General features: G+C 47.0%; 1 protein-coding gene across 3 annotated transcripts in view; it reads left to right on the forward strand.

Annotated features, from left to right (window-relative positions):
• The window catches only part of RAB11FIP5 (RAB11 family interacting protein 5), a 111,417-nt gene that overhangs the window by 54,893 nt on the left and 40,754 nt on the right, over positions 1-15,770 (forward strand). For all 3 annotated transcript variants that reach the window (XM_074951952.1, XM_074951953.1, XM_074951955.1), the window contains exons 2-3: positions 8,866-9,323; positions 12,521-13,250. In XM_074951952.1, coding sequence (XP_074808053.1) covers positions 8,866-9,323; positions 12,521-13,250 — 1,188 coding nt within the window. The remainder of the gene's footprint in view (positions 1-8,865; positions 9,324-12,520; positions 13,251-15,770) is intronic.

Consider the following 15,770-nt stretch of genomic DNA (forward strand, 5'->3'; position numbering starts at 1 on the left):
GATGCCTGTACCGTTTCCCTCTTCGCTGCTCCCTGAGGCTCATGGGTTTTGTGGTATTTAAATAGCCCCTTCAGCAGATTTAAATTTGTATTGGCACGCTTTATGCTTTTGGCGAGTTGCTTACCCCCCTGTCATGGCAGGATCGCAGCCACATGGGAGTCGCCCATTTGTGGGCCATTACCCCACATGCCTTTCAAGGATCTTAGCTGCTGGGTATTGTGCTTATTACAGCCATGGGGCAGACTAACTGCATCTAATGTAGCGACAGGAGTTGGAGGGGAAGACGCATGCTCGTCTTCTGTTAGCAGAGTGTTTAGTTGTTATGGCTGAGTCTTTAAGTAAATCTTAGCACTGCTGCAAATAGGCAGCCCTGGAGGCTGAAGCCAAAGAACAGGTACAGTGCGGGTACCACTCGTGCAGGCTTCCCACCACTGCCTTGCCAGTATCCCTTCGGTCTCTGAGCTGGAAGCCTCTCTAGGCAGGAGATGGCAGCTGAGGCTCTCGGCATATCTAGCCTTTTGACCTCTTCTGAGCCTGCGGCAAGGTAGCCAGTTGGGTTTTTTTGTGAAGTAGTCCAGGTCCTAGTGCACTGGTACCTAAGGTCCAGTGAGGAGTGACCAGTGACCTAGAGGAGAACGGTGCATTGTGCTCCTATTTACTAGTCAGCCTGGTCCTGGCTGTTAGGAGAGATCGTGCCCTGTAACACATCCCTGTTCAGTCAGTCTCCTGTGAATAAAGGCACTGAAAGCCTGCTAACTTGCTGCTAGTGAGCGATGCTGCTTTACAAGTTCAGTAGCCCCTAAGTGTGTAACTGGAAGCCTCTCCTAGGCTTCGAAACACGCTTACAGGGTAGCCAGATGGGTTTTACCATTGCATCAGGAAAACCAGCATCACCTTGGTGAGACCATCTGAGCCCTATCCAAGCCTGCAGCTTAGCACCTGTGCAGCCTCCCCATTGTTGAAAGACAGGAGCGCCCCCTTCTGTGCGGAGACACCCTTCCTGGACACTTTATGCCCATGAGCTCGCTCTGATGCTTGGTCCTTCTGAGCAGTCAGCAGATGTTCGGGAAAATACAGTGCTGATGTTTTGAGGCTGTAGGCTCAATTAGCATTTCTGCCCCCGTAAGGTCAAAATGCAACTCAGTTAAATTTTAACCGGGTAACTTTACTTCAATCTGTGACATAAAACTAGAAACTTACATGACTCCCCCAAATAAATTCTTGTATTATTTCATGCAGACCCATTTTTCACTTGGATCTTAAATTTTACCAATGAGGCTTCCCTTGATAAGCCAGGACAGTCACGAGTGGGGAGTCAGGACTCCTGGGTTCTGTGCCCAGTTTGCTCACTGTGGCATTGGCCAAGTCACTGCACCTCTGTGCCTCTATTTCCTGATCTGTAAAATGGGGATAATTAGCTGACGTGTAAAATACTCAAGATCTATGGGTGAGACGTGCTATGTAATTAAGTATTGTTGGTGGTAAACTTTTCTTTATAATACAGAAAAGGAGTACTTGTGGCACCTTAGAGACTAACAAATTTATTAGAGCATAAGCTTTCGTGAGCTACAGCTCACTTCATCGGATGCATACAGTGGAAAATATAGTGGGGAGATTTTATATACACAGAGAACATGAAGCAGTGGGTGTTACCATACAGACTGGAACAAGAGCCATCAGGAAAGGTGAGCTATTACCAGCAGTGATAATCAAGGTGGGCCATTTCCAGCAGTTGACGAGAACAGTAGGAGGGGAAATAAACAAGGAGAAATAGTTTTACTTTGTGTAATGACTCATCCACTCCCAGTCTCTATTCAAGCCTAAGTTAATTGTATCCAGTTTGCAAATTAATTCCAGTTCTGCAGTCTCTCGTTGGAGTCTGTTTCTGAAGTTTTTTTGTTGAAGAATTGCCACTTTAGGTCTGTAATCGAGTGAGCAGAGAGATTGAAGTGTTCTCCAACTGGTTTATGAATGTTATAATTCTTGACATCTGATTTGTGTCCATTTATTCTTTTACGTAGAGACTGTCCTGTTTCACATTGGTAGATGTGCAGGTGAACCATTTCCCCTTGTTTATTTCCCCTCCTACTGTTCTTGTGAAGTGCTGGAAATGGCCCACCTTGATTAACACTACAAAAGGTCCCCGCTCCCCTGCTGGTAATAGCTCACCTTACCTGATCACTCTCCTTACAGTTTTCAGAGTAACAGCCGTGTTAGTCTGTATTCGCAAAAAGAAAAGGAGTACTTGTGGCACCTTAGAGACTAACCAATTTATTTGAGCATGAGCTTTCGTGAGCTGTAGCTCACGAAAGCTCATGCTCAAATAAATTGGTTAGTCTCTAAGGTGCCACAAGTACTCCTTTTCTTTCTCCTTACAGTGTGTATGGTAACACCCAGTGTTTCATGTTCTCTGTGTATATAAAATCTCCTCACTGTATTTTCCACTGAATGCATCCGATGAAGTGAGCTGTAGCTCACGAAATCTTATGCTCAAATAAATTTGTTAGTCTCTAAGGTGCCACAAGTCCTCCTTTTCTTTTTACGGATACAGACTAACACGGCTGCTACTCTGAAACCATTTATAATACAGGAAGCTCTTCTGTACACCACACACACACACACACACACACACACACACACACACACACACACACACACACACACACACACACACACACACACACACACACACACACACACACACACACACACACACACACACACACACACACACAATAATGAAGTAAAATAGTTACACAACTCCTCCTTGCTTTTCTCCAGAATTCTCTGATAGAACACATTGTGTTTTGCATGTTATCATGTTATCTCAGAATGTTTTGCAGTAAAATAAAGGTGAATTCCTCTCTCCTTCTAGAAGGCACCAGCTACAGCAAGATATTTCAGCTGAGATTTTAAATGGAGGGTGAGGAGATGGGGCAGAGAGATACAGGGCAGCTGTGCCAGATGGCAATGTGCTCGCTTGGCTTGGGAGGAGCAGCTCCCACTGTCTGGTGCGTTATCTGCTTACAGAACCTGCAGTGGCTGGAGCCATCCAAGTAGTGAGGATAGACTTGATCCAGTGACTTCTCACTTACTCCAGTACGTACAACTGGAGGCCCAGCTGTAGTATAAGCCCGGCTGACTCTGCATTTCTCTGGATGTGTGCGGGGTGCGGGGCGGGGGGGGGAAATACCTTTTGCAAGTGGGTGGTTTGTGCTGACTTCCATCATTTGAACATCTGCGGGGATTTCACTGCCTCTGTTTCTGATGTGGCAGCCAGCAGCTTGGGGAGAAATACTGCTGACAATTAGAGGAAGGGGGCAGAAGGAACCACATGTATCCTAGTTGGGGATAGGTGGGCTGGGGGTGGGAGGAGAGGGTCTAAATGCTGCTTTCCCTTCCTACCATTGCAGGAGATGCAGGTTCCAGAAACTCATCTCTTAGTTCTGCTAAAAGAAAAGGAGTACTTGTGGCACCTTATGCTCAGATAAATTGGTTAGTCTCTAAGGTGCCACAAGTACTCCTTTTCTTTTTGCGAATGCAGACTAACACGGCTGTTACTCTGAAACTTAATTCTGCTACTCATTTCTGTAGTGGGTCCAGCCATTGATGGAGGTTAGGTCCATCAGTGTCTATTAGCCAGGATGGGCAGGGATGGTGTCCCTAGCCTCTGTTTGCCAGAAGCTGGGAATGGGCAACGGGATGGATCACTTGATGATTACCTGTTCCGTTCATTCCCTTTGGGGCACCTGGCATTGGCCACTGTCAGAGGACAGGGTACTGGGCTAGCTGGACCATTGGTCTGACCCAGTATGGCTCTCTTACTATGTCTCTCTTACTATGAATTACTCTCAACCTAACACCCCTGTAAGCTAGGTAGGGGATTAACTGCCACCACCACTGAAACTCAGCCACCTCTTGGGTGGAACATGGCAGCGGTCTAACAGCAGCCATGCAAGACATGAAGAATGCTCCATCCAACCGCAACTGCAAGAGAGACTGAGGGACTGAACAGAGTTCGGCGTTTGACCAGCAATTTGTTGACCATCACCTCTTTAAAGATGTCATTGCATCACTTAACTGGTCATCGGCACCTCTCTGGATTTCCTCTGAAAGATGGGGCCACCAGCTATAGGCATTGGTCAAATGCCAAGATAGAGAGAAGATCGCAGCCTAACCAATTAGCAGCAGTTCTGCAGCATCTCTCAGCTGGGTCTCATTCAAGTGCTGGTCCACTTGGATCACATTCACCCTCGCAGCACTGGCAGACGTACAGATGTGTATGTTTTTCAAATGCGGGTCTCCTTCACTTTGCCCAAGATGCTGAAGGCAGTGGGCAAGCCGCAGTTGCTGCCATCGGTCTTCAACTGTGTGAAAGCTTGTTCTAAAGAGAACTGTGATCAATTGTTCTCCATGGCCACTGAGGGCAGGGCAAGAAGTAATGGGCTTGATTGGCAGCAAGGGAAATCTGGGTTACATACTGGGGAAAACTTCTAGCTATAGGGATAATTAAGCACTTGGAACAAGTTACCCAGGGAGGTTTTGGAGTCCCCGTCATGGGAGGTTTTTAGGAACAGGTTGGACAAAGGATGGTCTAACTTACTTACTCAGTGCAGGGGGCTGGACTAGATGGTCTCTTGAGGTCCCTTCCCACCTTACATTTCTGTGATCAGAAGCTGTGGAGAGAGATGCATTCCTTCTGTTTTGACAGAACAAGGAGTAATGGTCTCAAGTTGCAGTGGGGGAGGTTTAGGTTGGATATTTGGAAAATTTTTTCACTAGGATGTTGGTGAAGCACTGGAATGCATTACCTAGGGAGGTGGTGGAATCTCCTTCCTTTGAGGTTTTTAAGGCTTGACAAAGCCCTGGCAGGGATGATTTAGTTGGGGATTGGTCCTGCTTTGAGCAGGGGGTTGGACTAGATGATCTCCTGAGGTTCCTTCCAACCCTAATCTTCTATGATTCATACGGCTTTGAGTAACTTCACCCAGCCTTAAGCAAAACACAGACCGGATACCATGATCTCTGCTCCGAGCAGTTGTAGTAAAGCTCTATGCTCACATTAACAGCTCATGTCCTCCAGCATACATTTCACTGGCAGCTTCCTTTAGACGGTTATGCTGGGGCCAGAGTTGTCGTAGCCCTGACGTCACAGATTGTCCCGTCATGTGCTGATGGCACTGTGTGGTATACACCCTGCAGAAACAGCGCAGGGGGGCCCTGCTTGTATTTTAAGTTTGAAAGACTTACCAGTTTTTTTTTTTGTATAAAAATAGCAATAAATGGCTGCTTATTGTCCTGTTTTCACAGGAGAGCTGAACCCCCAGAGATGTGTGCACCTGGTTGTGAAACTCAAACTGATGGGGCACTGTGGTGTGGGGAGGGGTTGGTGCCTGTGACTTATTGGACAGCGTGGGATCTTATTTGATTTGCAGGATGTGCTCCTGGATACTTTGGTTGTGCATGCTGCATGTCTGTAGATAATACTGGGCTAGTACCTTCCCTGTAATCTGACCAACAGGAGGTGCTGTGGCTAGAAAAAAGCAATGTATCTGAGCACACAGGGTGGTGTTTTCTTATCTTATGCTCCTGAAGTGCCCCTGGAGGAAATTATGCAGCATAAACCCTGCATGGGAGCTGGCATGGAGACACTTAAGCTGCAGGATGGCTTGGAGGGAAGTAGGTGTGTTCACAGCACCTTCCTCCTGCTTGCTGGGATGGTTTTCCTAAGCAGTATTGCAGATCTGTTGTTCTTGGTGGTGTACATCCAGTAAGGCACCGACCACAAGTCTGTAGGTTTCCTTGTTTGGATACCGAGGGCAGAGGAGGCCTGATCCTGAGCTGCTCCCGTTGAAATCAGCGAGAGTTGGCAATGCTCAGGACGTCAAGGCCAAAGCTGGGCTGGACTGAAGGAGCGTTCCCCCTCTCCCCGGGGTGAAAGTGCTGTCCCAGTGCAGACAGTGCCATGTTGGCTTTGTGACCTGGAATAATGTTCCACGACAGGTCTGAAGCTAGCCAGTCACTTGACAGAGATGCCAAGTTTCTATTAATTATTTTGTATTATGGTAGCACTCGGATACGCTGGTTGGGGTCATGGCCGCATGGTGCTGGATTCTGTGCAGACACACAGACAAGGAAGGGCCTGCCCAAAAGACATTCTCCTCTGATTTTGAAACCAGACACAACTGAGGGTCAGCCGGTAGGAGGGAGGGTGCAGGTAATATGATCAGTCTGGCAGCCGGATGGCTCGGAGTTCTGAGGGTTTAACCCTAGAAACACCAGTTTCTCCCACTATCACTGGCAGGCTGGCTGACTTCTGGCAGGCACCACGGCTGATGTGGATATTGGGGAGGCGTTTGAAGGAGATATGGGGTAGTGGCCTCAAGGACGCCATGGCATCTTTCATCCCCAGGGATCCAGAAAGCTTTACAAACTGGACAGGAATCATTTCAAATACTGTTGAAATTCAGCCATCTGTGACGCTGCCCAGAAACCCTCCGCAACAGTTTCGGATGGGAAATGAAGACAGTGGCTGGGGCAGTAGCGGTCTGTTGCTGCTGCTGCTGCTGCTGCTCTGCAGTTTCGGTCTGGGTTCTGTTGAACTAGATGCTGAGCAACCACACACAGACCGGTCCCTGCCTCAAGGAACTTGCGGCCTAATGGATACTGCCACAGAATTTCCCCAGGAGACTGGGATTAACGTTCCCCTTGTATGTAGGTTCCGTAGTCTCCGAGCACCGTCCAGTAGTGTGGTACGTGCACTTCACATCTGTCACCTATTTGTTCCCTCATCCTCTCCCGAGGGGGCGGGGTGTGGAATTGGATTGGAATAAAGAAACTCTTGGCTTCCAGATGTGTGCTTGGACCACTCAACTATTCTGCCTCTCCCATACCGCAATGGTTTTCTTCTCCCTTCCTAACAGACGCTCCTTATGGCAAAATCAAATTCAGGCACAGGGCAGGCGGGTTGGGAGAGCTAGTCAGTCACGGTTTGGGCAGGGGGGAAATCCGCTCTTCAAGTCGAGCCTTAATTTTGAATTTCCAAGCTCGTCTCCTTTTGACCAGAATCTTCTTTAAGAAGGTATTAATTGACTGTGCAGTGTTGTTGTAGCCATGTTGGGCCCAGGATATTAGAGACACAAGCTGGGTGAGGTCATCTCTTTTCTTTTCTGTTCTCTCTCACCAATAGAAGTTGGTCCAATAAAAGAGATTACCTCATCCACCTTGTGTCTGTTCATAGGCCAGTCATTTTTAAAACATGATCAGTGAGGGCCTTCCTCTGGAACGCACATTTAGTATTACTATGGAGGGTAATTTGTCTTAATGTGGACAAGTTACTTAGTGGAAATAGGGTGAGAACTGAATGTAGGAATGTGCCTTAAAATATGGCATGCATCGGTAAAAGGTCTGTTTACAAATGGCACCTTCATGCCCTGAGTTGTGTGTGTGTATATGAATCTCATCAACCCACTGACCCCACATGAGCTCTGGGGGTTACACTGTCCCATAGTGGGGAGAGCCGGATTCTGGGCTGGCTCAGACATCGTCGGAAAGCTTGTTACGTTCTGTTTGCATTATCTTTGTCCCTGGTGGTGACCAAGCCCTGGTTGAGGTGGGAGACCTGCCAGCGAGTTTCTTGTCTATCAGCCTTATGTAGTATAACTGAGTCGCACGTGGAATCCCACAACATCCTATGTAGAGCCCCTTGTCCACACTTAGCCTCCATTAGCGTCTGGAGGAAGTCCTTGCTGCGTTTGTACCTACTGTGCACTGGCCTGCTGCCCTTATCAGATCAAAGCTGTCATGTGTCCTGTCTGGGAGCCTGGGCCTTGGAGGTCTCCATATAAACAAGGAACTTCTGACCTTCATGCGTAATGTCGGTGGTTCATTAGAACACTTAGCTAGCCAGACAGCGAGCAAAGCAGGAGTAGGCTAACAGCACACTGTTCATACAGCAAGTAGGCATGAAAAGAATCCTAGGCACTTCGCAGTAAAACATGGTCCTTAAAAATTAGGCCTTTCACTTTATTAGCCTGGGGTGGTGGAGAAGTCAACACTGAGTAGGGTAGCAACAGCTGGGAAGTGTGGGGGAGGAGATTCCTAAAGCAGGAGAAGGGAGCTAAAGCATGGGTGGAAGGAGGTACCACAAGCCAGTTGTCCAGAGAGCTTGGCTTCCTCTCACCAGATCACCTAAGCTATTTCAACAGGGCTCCATCCTCTGGCTGTGGGATGGGACCTCAGGCCTTTGTGGAGAGAAGGCCCAGGACTTGGGGGTCAGGAGACCTGTCTTATGTTCTCATCTCTGCCGGAGAGTTGCCGTGTGACCTTGGGGAAGTCACTTTTCCTCTCTGGGTCTCTGCGTCTCCAGTTTTGGAATGGGGATCATAAAACTTGCTTCACCTCGCAAGGAGGGTAGAAAGAGTTAATTCACTAGCTTGTCGAGTGCCCCAAGTTCCTTAGACATGGGGTGCTGTGGAAGTGCAGGTTGTGTCCTAGGAGTGAACTTGGACCACACCCGCCCCAAGGAGAGCCCCAGTGACCGCTCTGAGGGATGTAACAAAACTGATGGCAGCTAAGCCTCCATGCACCAGGACTCCCTGGCTTATGAGAAGGGATCACAGCTGAGTGGGAACTCAAGAAGCAGCAAATCTCATGATTTGAAAAGCAGCCTGTTTGCACTGTCTTAGTGACTAGGTGCTCTCCCCTGTGCAGTATGTCAGCTAATTCCCCGAGCCGCTGCGCAGACCTGATCGGTTCTGTTTTCCTGCTGTCTCTTGTCTTAGGCCTTTCCCTCTGAGCACCTTCTGGCTCAGTCATTGGTCTTGGAAATAACAGGCTCTTCTCCCCTCTTCTCTCAAACTCCAGGTGGCACAAGCTACATTCCAAGGCCGGGAAAAAGGAGAAGGAGCGAGGAGCGATCCAGGTCACCATCCAGTTTACCCGCAACAACCTGACGGCCAGCATGTTCGATCTTTCCATGAAGGACAAGCCCCGGTCGCCCTTCGGCAAGCTGAAGGACAAAATGAAGGGGAAGAAGAAATACGACTTGGAATCTGCCTCTGCTATCATCCCCAGCAGCACGGGGGCCCTCGACATGGAGGAGGACTACGAGCTAGGGGGCAAGAAATCCAAAGGCAAGGGCGGTTTCTTCAAGAACAAGCTCCGCAAGTCCTCCCTGACCCAGTCCAACACCTCGCTGGGCTCCGACAGCACCATCTCCTCAGCCAGCGGTAGCCTGGCTAACAACTTTGGCATAACCATCAATGTTCCCGAGGTAACCAAATCCCCGAGCAGACACAGCAGTCTGTCCACAGAGCGCTCTGGTAAGAGGATACTGATTTTAATCACTAAATAAGGGGCTGTCTAGGGTACTTTGGGTACATTAACTGATTGCTCACTGGAAGGGAGTGTCTTTTATAAGTTACTTTCCTCTGTGACAGGTTTCAGAGTAACAGCCGTGTTAGTCTGTATTCGCAAAAAGAAAAGGAGTACTTGTGGCACCTTAGAGACTAACCAATTTATTTGAGCATAAGCTTTCGTGAGCTACAGCTCACTTCATCGGATGCATCCGATGAAGTGAGCTGTTGCTCACGAAAGCTTATGCTCAAATAAATTGGTTAGTCTCTAAGGTGCCACAAGTACTCCTTTTCTTTTTCCTCTGTGAGGCTCACTATACGCTTGAGTGGCTGGGGCTGGGGTGCTGGCATGAAGGTGCCAGAGATACTCCCCCAGTAATGAATGGTAGGTGGGGCTGTTCTAATGCCAGATTGACAGACCTGGAGATTGACACCCTCTGTTTATGCACAGAACTGGTACAGCAGTCTGTAGCAAGGCAAAATTCCCCCGTGGTGCCCTGCCAACTCCCCAGGGCTCAGAGTGCAGCTGAAGACCAAGCTGTCTTCAGCTCAGGAAAATGGTTCTGAAAGAGTGTAGTCCCTAAGCCTCAGCTGGAAGAGCAGCATCCTTCAGCAGGTGTTGAACTCTCTCCTTGGGGTCTAGTGAATGCCATTTGAAAGAGAAAATGGCCCCCCCCTGTTAATCTGCTTGGAGCAGAGGTGGGAGAAATGGTGAGTCCTAACATATGGATGCCAGGAGCTGCATTCTATGCTGTCCCCAAAAGCTCTGCCCATCCATACGTTAAAGATTCACTGTGGATCCATTTTTTCTGTTCTTCAAATTGTAGGACTGGAAGGGAACTTGAGAGGTCATCTAGTCCAGTCCCCTGCACTCAGGGCAGGACTAAGTATTATCTTGACCTTCCCTGACAGGTGATTGTCTCTCCTGCTCTTAAAAATCTCCAGTGATGATGATCATCATACACCACAGACAGAGAATTCTGCTCTGCCTCTCGAAAGTAGGTTCCAAGCATCCGGTGTCTTCCCAGCAGTGAGCCCTGAACGCACAGTGGTCAAGCAGAATGGAGCATTAATTTAGTGAGCTTCCCTGCTGCGTCTCCTGTCTCAGGGAATCTTTCAGGCTTGGATGAAAAGTGTCTGAACAGACAGTGGCTGGACTCCAGTGACTAAAGCAATCTGAGTTCTGTCAGTCTCAGCACTCCAAAGGCAATGCACAGAACTGGGATGCCATCTCGGTGCATTAGCTTTTATTGTTTGCTGAAAGAAATCTGTAATTAATCCACAAACGATTTGATTGGCCTGAGACAGTACATTCAGAAATTCCCTTATTAGATCAAGAAGCGGGTCCTTGGTAACAATAAGTATTAATTAGGGCTGTCAAGCAATTAAAAAAAAATTAATCGTGATTAATTGCGCTGCTAAACGATAATAGAATACCATTTATTTAAATATTTTTGGATGTTTTCTACATTTTCAAATATATTGATTTCAATTACAACACAGAATACAAAGTGGACAGTGCTCACTTTATATTTATTTTTGATTACAAGTATTTGCACTGTAAAAAAACAAAAGAAATCGTATTTTTCAATTAACCTTGTACCATTACTGAAGTGCAATCTCTTTATCATGAAAGTTGAACTTACAAATGTAGAATTATGAACAAAAATAATTGCATTCAAAAATAAAAGGATGTAAAATTTTAGAGCCTGCAAGTCCACTTAGTCCTACTTCTTGTTCAGCCAATCGCTCAGACAAACAAGTTTGTTTACATTTGCAGGAGCTAATGCTGCCCACTTCTTGTTTAAAATGTCACCTGCAAGTGAGAACAGGCGTTCTCATGGCACTGTTGTAGCTGGTGTTGCAAGATATTTACATGTCTGTTCTCACTTTCTGGTGACACTGTAAATAAGAAGAGGGCAGCATTACCTCCTATAAATGTGAACAGACTTGTTTGTCTTAGCGATTGGCCGAACAAGAAGTAGGTCTGAGTGGACTTGTAGGTTCTGAAGTTTTACATTGTTTTGTTTTTGAGTGCAGTTTATGTAACAAAAAAAATCTACATTTGTAAGTTGCACTTTCAGGACAAAGAGATTGCACTACAGTACTTATATGAGGTGAACTGAAAAATGCTATTTCTTTTGTTTATCATTTTTACAGTGCAAATATTTATAATCAAAAATGATATCCACTTTAATTTCAATTACAACACAGAATACAATATATATGAAAATGTAGAAAAACATCCAAAATACGTAATACATTTCAATTGGTAGTCTATTGTTTAACAGTGCGATTAAAACTGCAGTTAATCGCAATTTGTTTTTTTTAATTGCAGTTAAGTTTTTTGAGTTAATCGCATGAGTTAACTGATTAATCAACAGCCCTAGTATTAATGCATTAAAAAACCAGCTTCTTAGCCACACAATGCTGTCTGCTCCCTTAAGTTTGATGCCCTGGGTTGTGCTGGAGTGAGAATGCATATAACTGCTCTCGCACAATTATATGCATCCGTGGGAAAAACCACATTGCGTGGGAAGGTCGAATCTGATGTGCACCATTTAATGTCAGGTAATTCTCCAGATTGGACTCTACAACGAATTGCAAAAAGTTATTGCGTGTCTCCAGGCACTGTATGACCTGAAATGGGACTAAATGCAGGAAAATCTTAAGTCACATTTTCCCATCCGCCATAATGTCCTCAACTAAATTGACAGTTCTTCACAAAGCAGTGTGTTAGCATAGTCGTTGTAGTGAATCTTAGAGGAGCAGTCCTTCCCCATGTAAAATTTTAAGCGATGCTTCCGCACAAATCCACATACTGCTAAGATCTTTTCAGATAGTTTCTTGCCTCTATTACTAACTTTCAGATTTATTTTAAAGGAAGGCTTTATCCTCCTTTCCTCCTCCCTTGATCCTTCAGTGAGATCATATTGCTACTCTTGGTGAGACTTCTATAGCAATGTGCTCATGCCCTTGTCTCAGGATTTATTATAATTACATTATGATCGGGAGAAGCCACAGCTGAGGTTGTGAGGGTGGGAGTTGGAGCAGTTTCACTGATACCTTCAGCATTGGCAGGTGGTAGAAGGCAATGTTGCTGTGTGAAATATGTGGGGTCAAGGCAGATGGTCTCATTTGATGCTGCTTTTTCCTCCTTCTAGTTAAAGACTATCTGCCTTCGCCAAAATTAACCCACAAGAGAGCATTCAGTGATGAGATCTCCCAGGTTAACGTGGTAGCTGAGCCGAAAGTAATCCAAAGTCCGAAGCCAAAGAATGACTCTGTCTCCAGATCCTCTCTCTGTGTCAATGGAAGCCATGTTTACAGTGATGAACCTGCACCAAAGAGCCCGATGTCTGGCCTACCGAGCTCCTTGCCGCTGTCCCTGCCTCTACAGAATATCGCCAGAAAGTCTGAGGAGGGTTTCCATGCTGGCTTCCCTCCTCCTGACTCTGAAGACCTGCCATGGGGAGTCAGGCAGCAGAAAGAAGAGCTCAGATTCCTTCCCTCTCCTCCCAGCTTAGCAGTACAAGAGGAGAACAAGGTCTCAACCAAAGCTGTAACCCTCAGCAACCATCTAGGTAGAGCCAAGTTGGAAGAAGGCAGCCGCTTAGAGACCAAACCTGTGCAGATCGCAACGCCGATGGTCTTCTCCATGGAGGTGACGAAAGACAAATCCCATGAGGAAACCAGAAAGGAAGACAAGAAGTCCAAGGTTGGCCTCTTCCACCATGGGGGCACTAAAGGTGATGCAGGGAACAAGAGCTTGGGGGAGAAGCTGGGATCATCCCTGACCATATCTCCGCAAGTAACAGCTGCTGGAGACGAGAAGAGTAAGAGCAGCAGCTGGTTTGGATCCAAGGACACCAAAGAACCTTCTCAGAAACCCAGGTCAGTAGAACCAGGATTATGGACTATGCTGAACTGCTCCCTACAGTCACACTTCAGAGGCCACTGTAGCTCTTTAACCAAGCTGCCCCAAGATACAGTCTAGAAAGCTGTGCTGTTAGGACGTTGCTCTACAGTGTAAATGGAGCTGTGATCCCAAATTAGATGCACTTTCCAAACCCATTTTCTAGCCATACCGTGATAGGAAAAAATAATTTTAAGGGGGTATAAATATCTGTCGGCGTCTCCTGCAGGGGGAAGGCTGGTCTTGTGGGTAAAGCACAGGACTGGGAGTCAGGAGCCCTGGGTTCTATTCTTGCTTCTGCCACAGATCCACTATGTGAGCTCAGGCAAGGCAGGTCCCCCTTCTGGGCCTTTGGGATGATACAGTTCTCTCCGGGATGGAGGTTTAACTCTGTAATGTTCACAAAGCATATTTGAAATCCTTGGTGGGAAAGTGCTATAAAATATTATGCCTAGGTAGCTAACGTTCTCTTTGTACTTCCTGTTGCACCCAATTGGGATCTGGGGGATCAAGATAGCTAGTGACAGGTGCATTGCTTACAAAGGAGGATGCCTCCCTGACCTTTGATTCAGGGTGGCACTGTGCTGCCCAAGCCCCAGGAGGGTGGTAGGTGGGTAACACTGGGTAATGTGAGTGAACCCTTTTGAAGTGGCTAATCCCAGCTCTGCTGTTTCCCTCTTTCCTCCTGCTTATGCATCTCTAATTGCTCTAGCATAGCATAGTTATTCGTCCTCTACACAGGTGCAGGAGTCTGATGCACATGGAACTGTTTCAACTTTGTGCCTCTTATATGCTGGTTCTATCATGGAGATGCAATTCCCACCCCCATCCTCTTCATTCTTTTTGACGGTTGAGTTCTTGTGGGGGTGCTGAGAACCATTGAACCAAACTGTAAACCCTGTGTCTGATGGAAACCACTAAAAGCCAGGGGGTGCAGGAGCACCCCTAGTTCCATCACCTGTGCATTCTTGTCTGCCATTTTCAGCCCCATCTTCCTGCTGATATTGCAGGGAGTGAACCCCCCCACCCCAGCGTTCACTGACTTCAGTAAAAAGGATGAATGCAGTAACTCTAACTGGTCGCTTATCCCTGGTCCATCAAGGAAAATAAATTCTGAAGTACATTTGGCTCGCTGTGCCTTTAGCTCTGCATGAATCATGCTGTTCTTAAGAATTTGTTTAGGTTTGCAACATTGCCTGGAGTGGAAGCAGGAGGAAAAGTTTGTTTGCTCTTTGGAGACTCAAGCTTTTAAAAAAAAATAAAAGGGTGTTTTGAGAATGCTGGTCTAGGGCTGCATAAGAGGTACAATCCCTGGTTTGTTTGAGGTAAGGGCCTGGGGTGCTGAAACAATCGGTTCACATACTAAAAGGGTTTCTTACAATGTTATCAGAGTGCAACAGGTTTAGCTTCCTGCAGCTTGAACAAGGATGATAAAGTATGGCTACCTTGCATGCTCATTATTAAGGGAAAAAAATAACTCTTCCCTTGTACCCCTGTGGAAAATGCTACAGTTGCAGGAGGCCGTGGACACATGGAACCAGATTAAAGGGGGGAATTATAAAAGGAAAAAATAAAATCACTTTTCAAAGACATTCCTCACCTCATGGACTTCCACCTTACGTTATCAGAGCATCGCTCCCACGGCAGTTTGGGGCAGAGGGAGGGTTCAGTGCTTGCTACATCTGACAATCAAGTCGGATGTTACAAATTACAATCTTAGTGCTTGCTACAGGAACCCCTCACTTAACATTGTAGTTATGTTCCTGAAAATGCGACTTGACGCGAACGATGTTAAGCGAATCTAATTTCCCCGTAAGACTTAATGTAAATGAGGGGGTTAGGTTCCAGGGAAACTTTTTTCACCAGTTTTAAACAAACAATTTAATACTGGTACACAGTGGTGATGATTGTGAAGCTTGGTTGAGGAGGAGTCAGAGGGTGGGATATTTCCCAGGGAATGCCTTACTGCTAAATGATGAACTAGCAATTGGCTGAGCCCTCAAGGGTTAACTCTCACATTCTACAAGGCAGCCGGAAAGGAGGGAGGGCAGACAGAGAGACACACCCTGTGTGTGTTTGAGAGAGAGAGATGCTCATTGCCCCTTTAAGTATGAAGAGTGGGGTCAGAAGTACACTGGTTTGTTAATTAGATCAGCAAGCTGAGACCAGACTGCAGCTGCTGCCTAAGGCAGCAGCTCCCTCCTTCCATGTCCTCCCCCTGCTCTATGGAAGATGGGGTAAGCGGGGTGCAGAAGCGGAGGGGAGGGGGACACCCTGACATTAGCCCTCCTCTTCTTCCCCTCCGCCTCCCCCACCCCCCAACAGCAAGCAGGAGTCTTGGGGAGCAGCTCCAAGACAGAAAGCAGGAGCAGCACATGGCAGTGCGGGGAGGGACAGCTGAACTGCCAGCAACTGATAGCCTGCTGAGCAGCTGCCGCACAGGGAACTTAGGGGAGCGGGGAGCTGATGGGGGGCTGCCGGTCCACCCTGGTTCCAAC

The sequence above is a fragment of the Natator depressus genome, chromosome 4 (assembly GCF_965152275.1).
Source record: "Natator depressus isolate rNatDep1 chromosome 4, rNatDep2.hap1, whole genome shotgun sequence".
Taxonomy (NCBI): Eukaryota; Metazoa; Chordata; order Testudines; family Cheloniidae; genus Natator; species Natator depressus.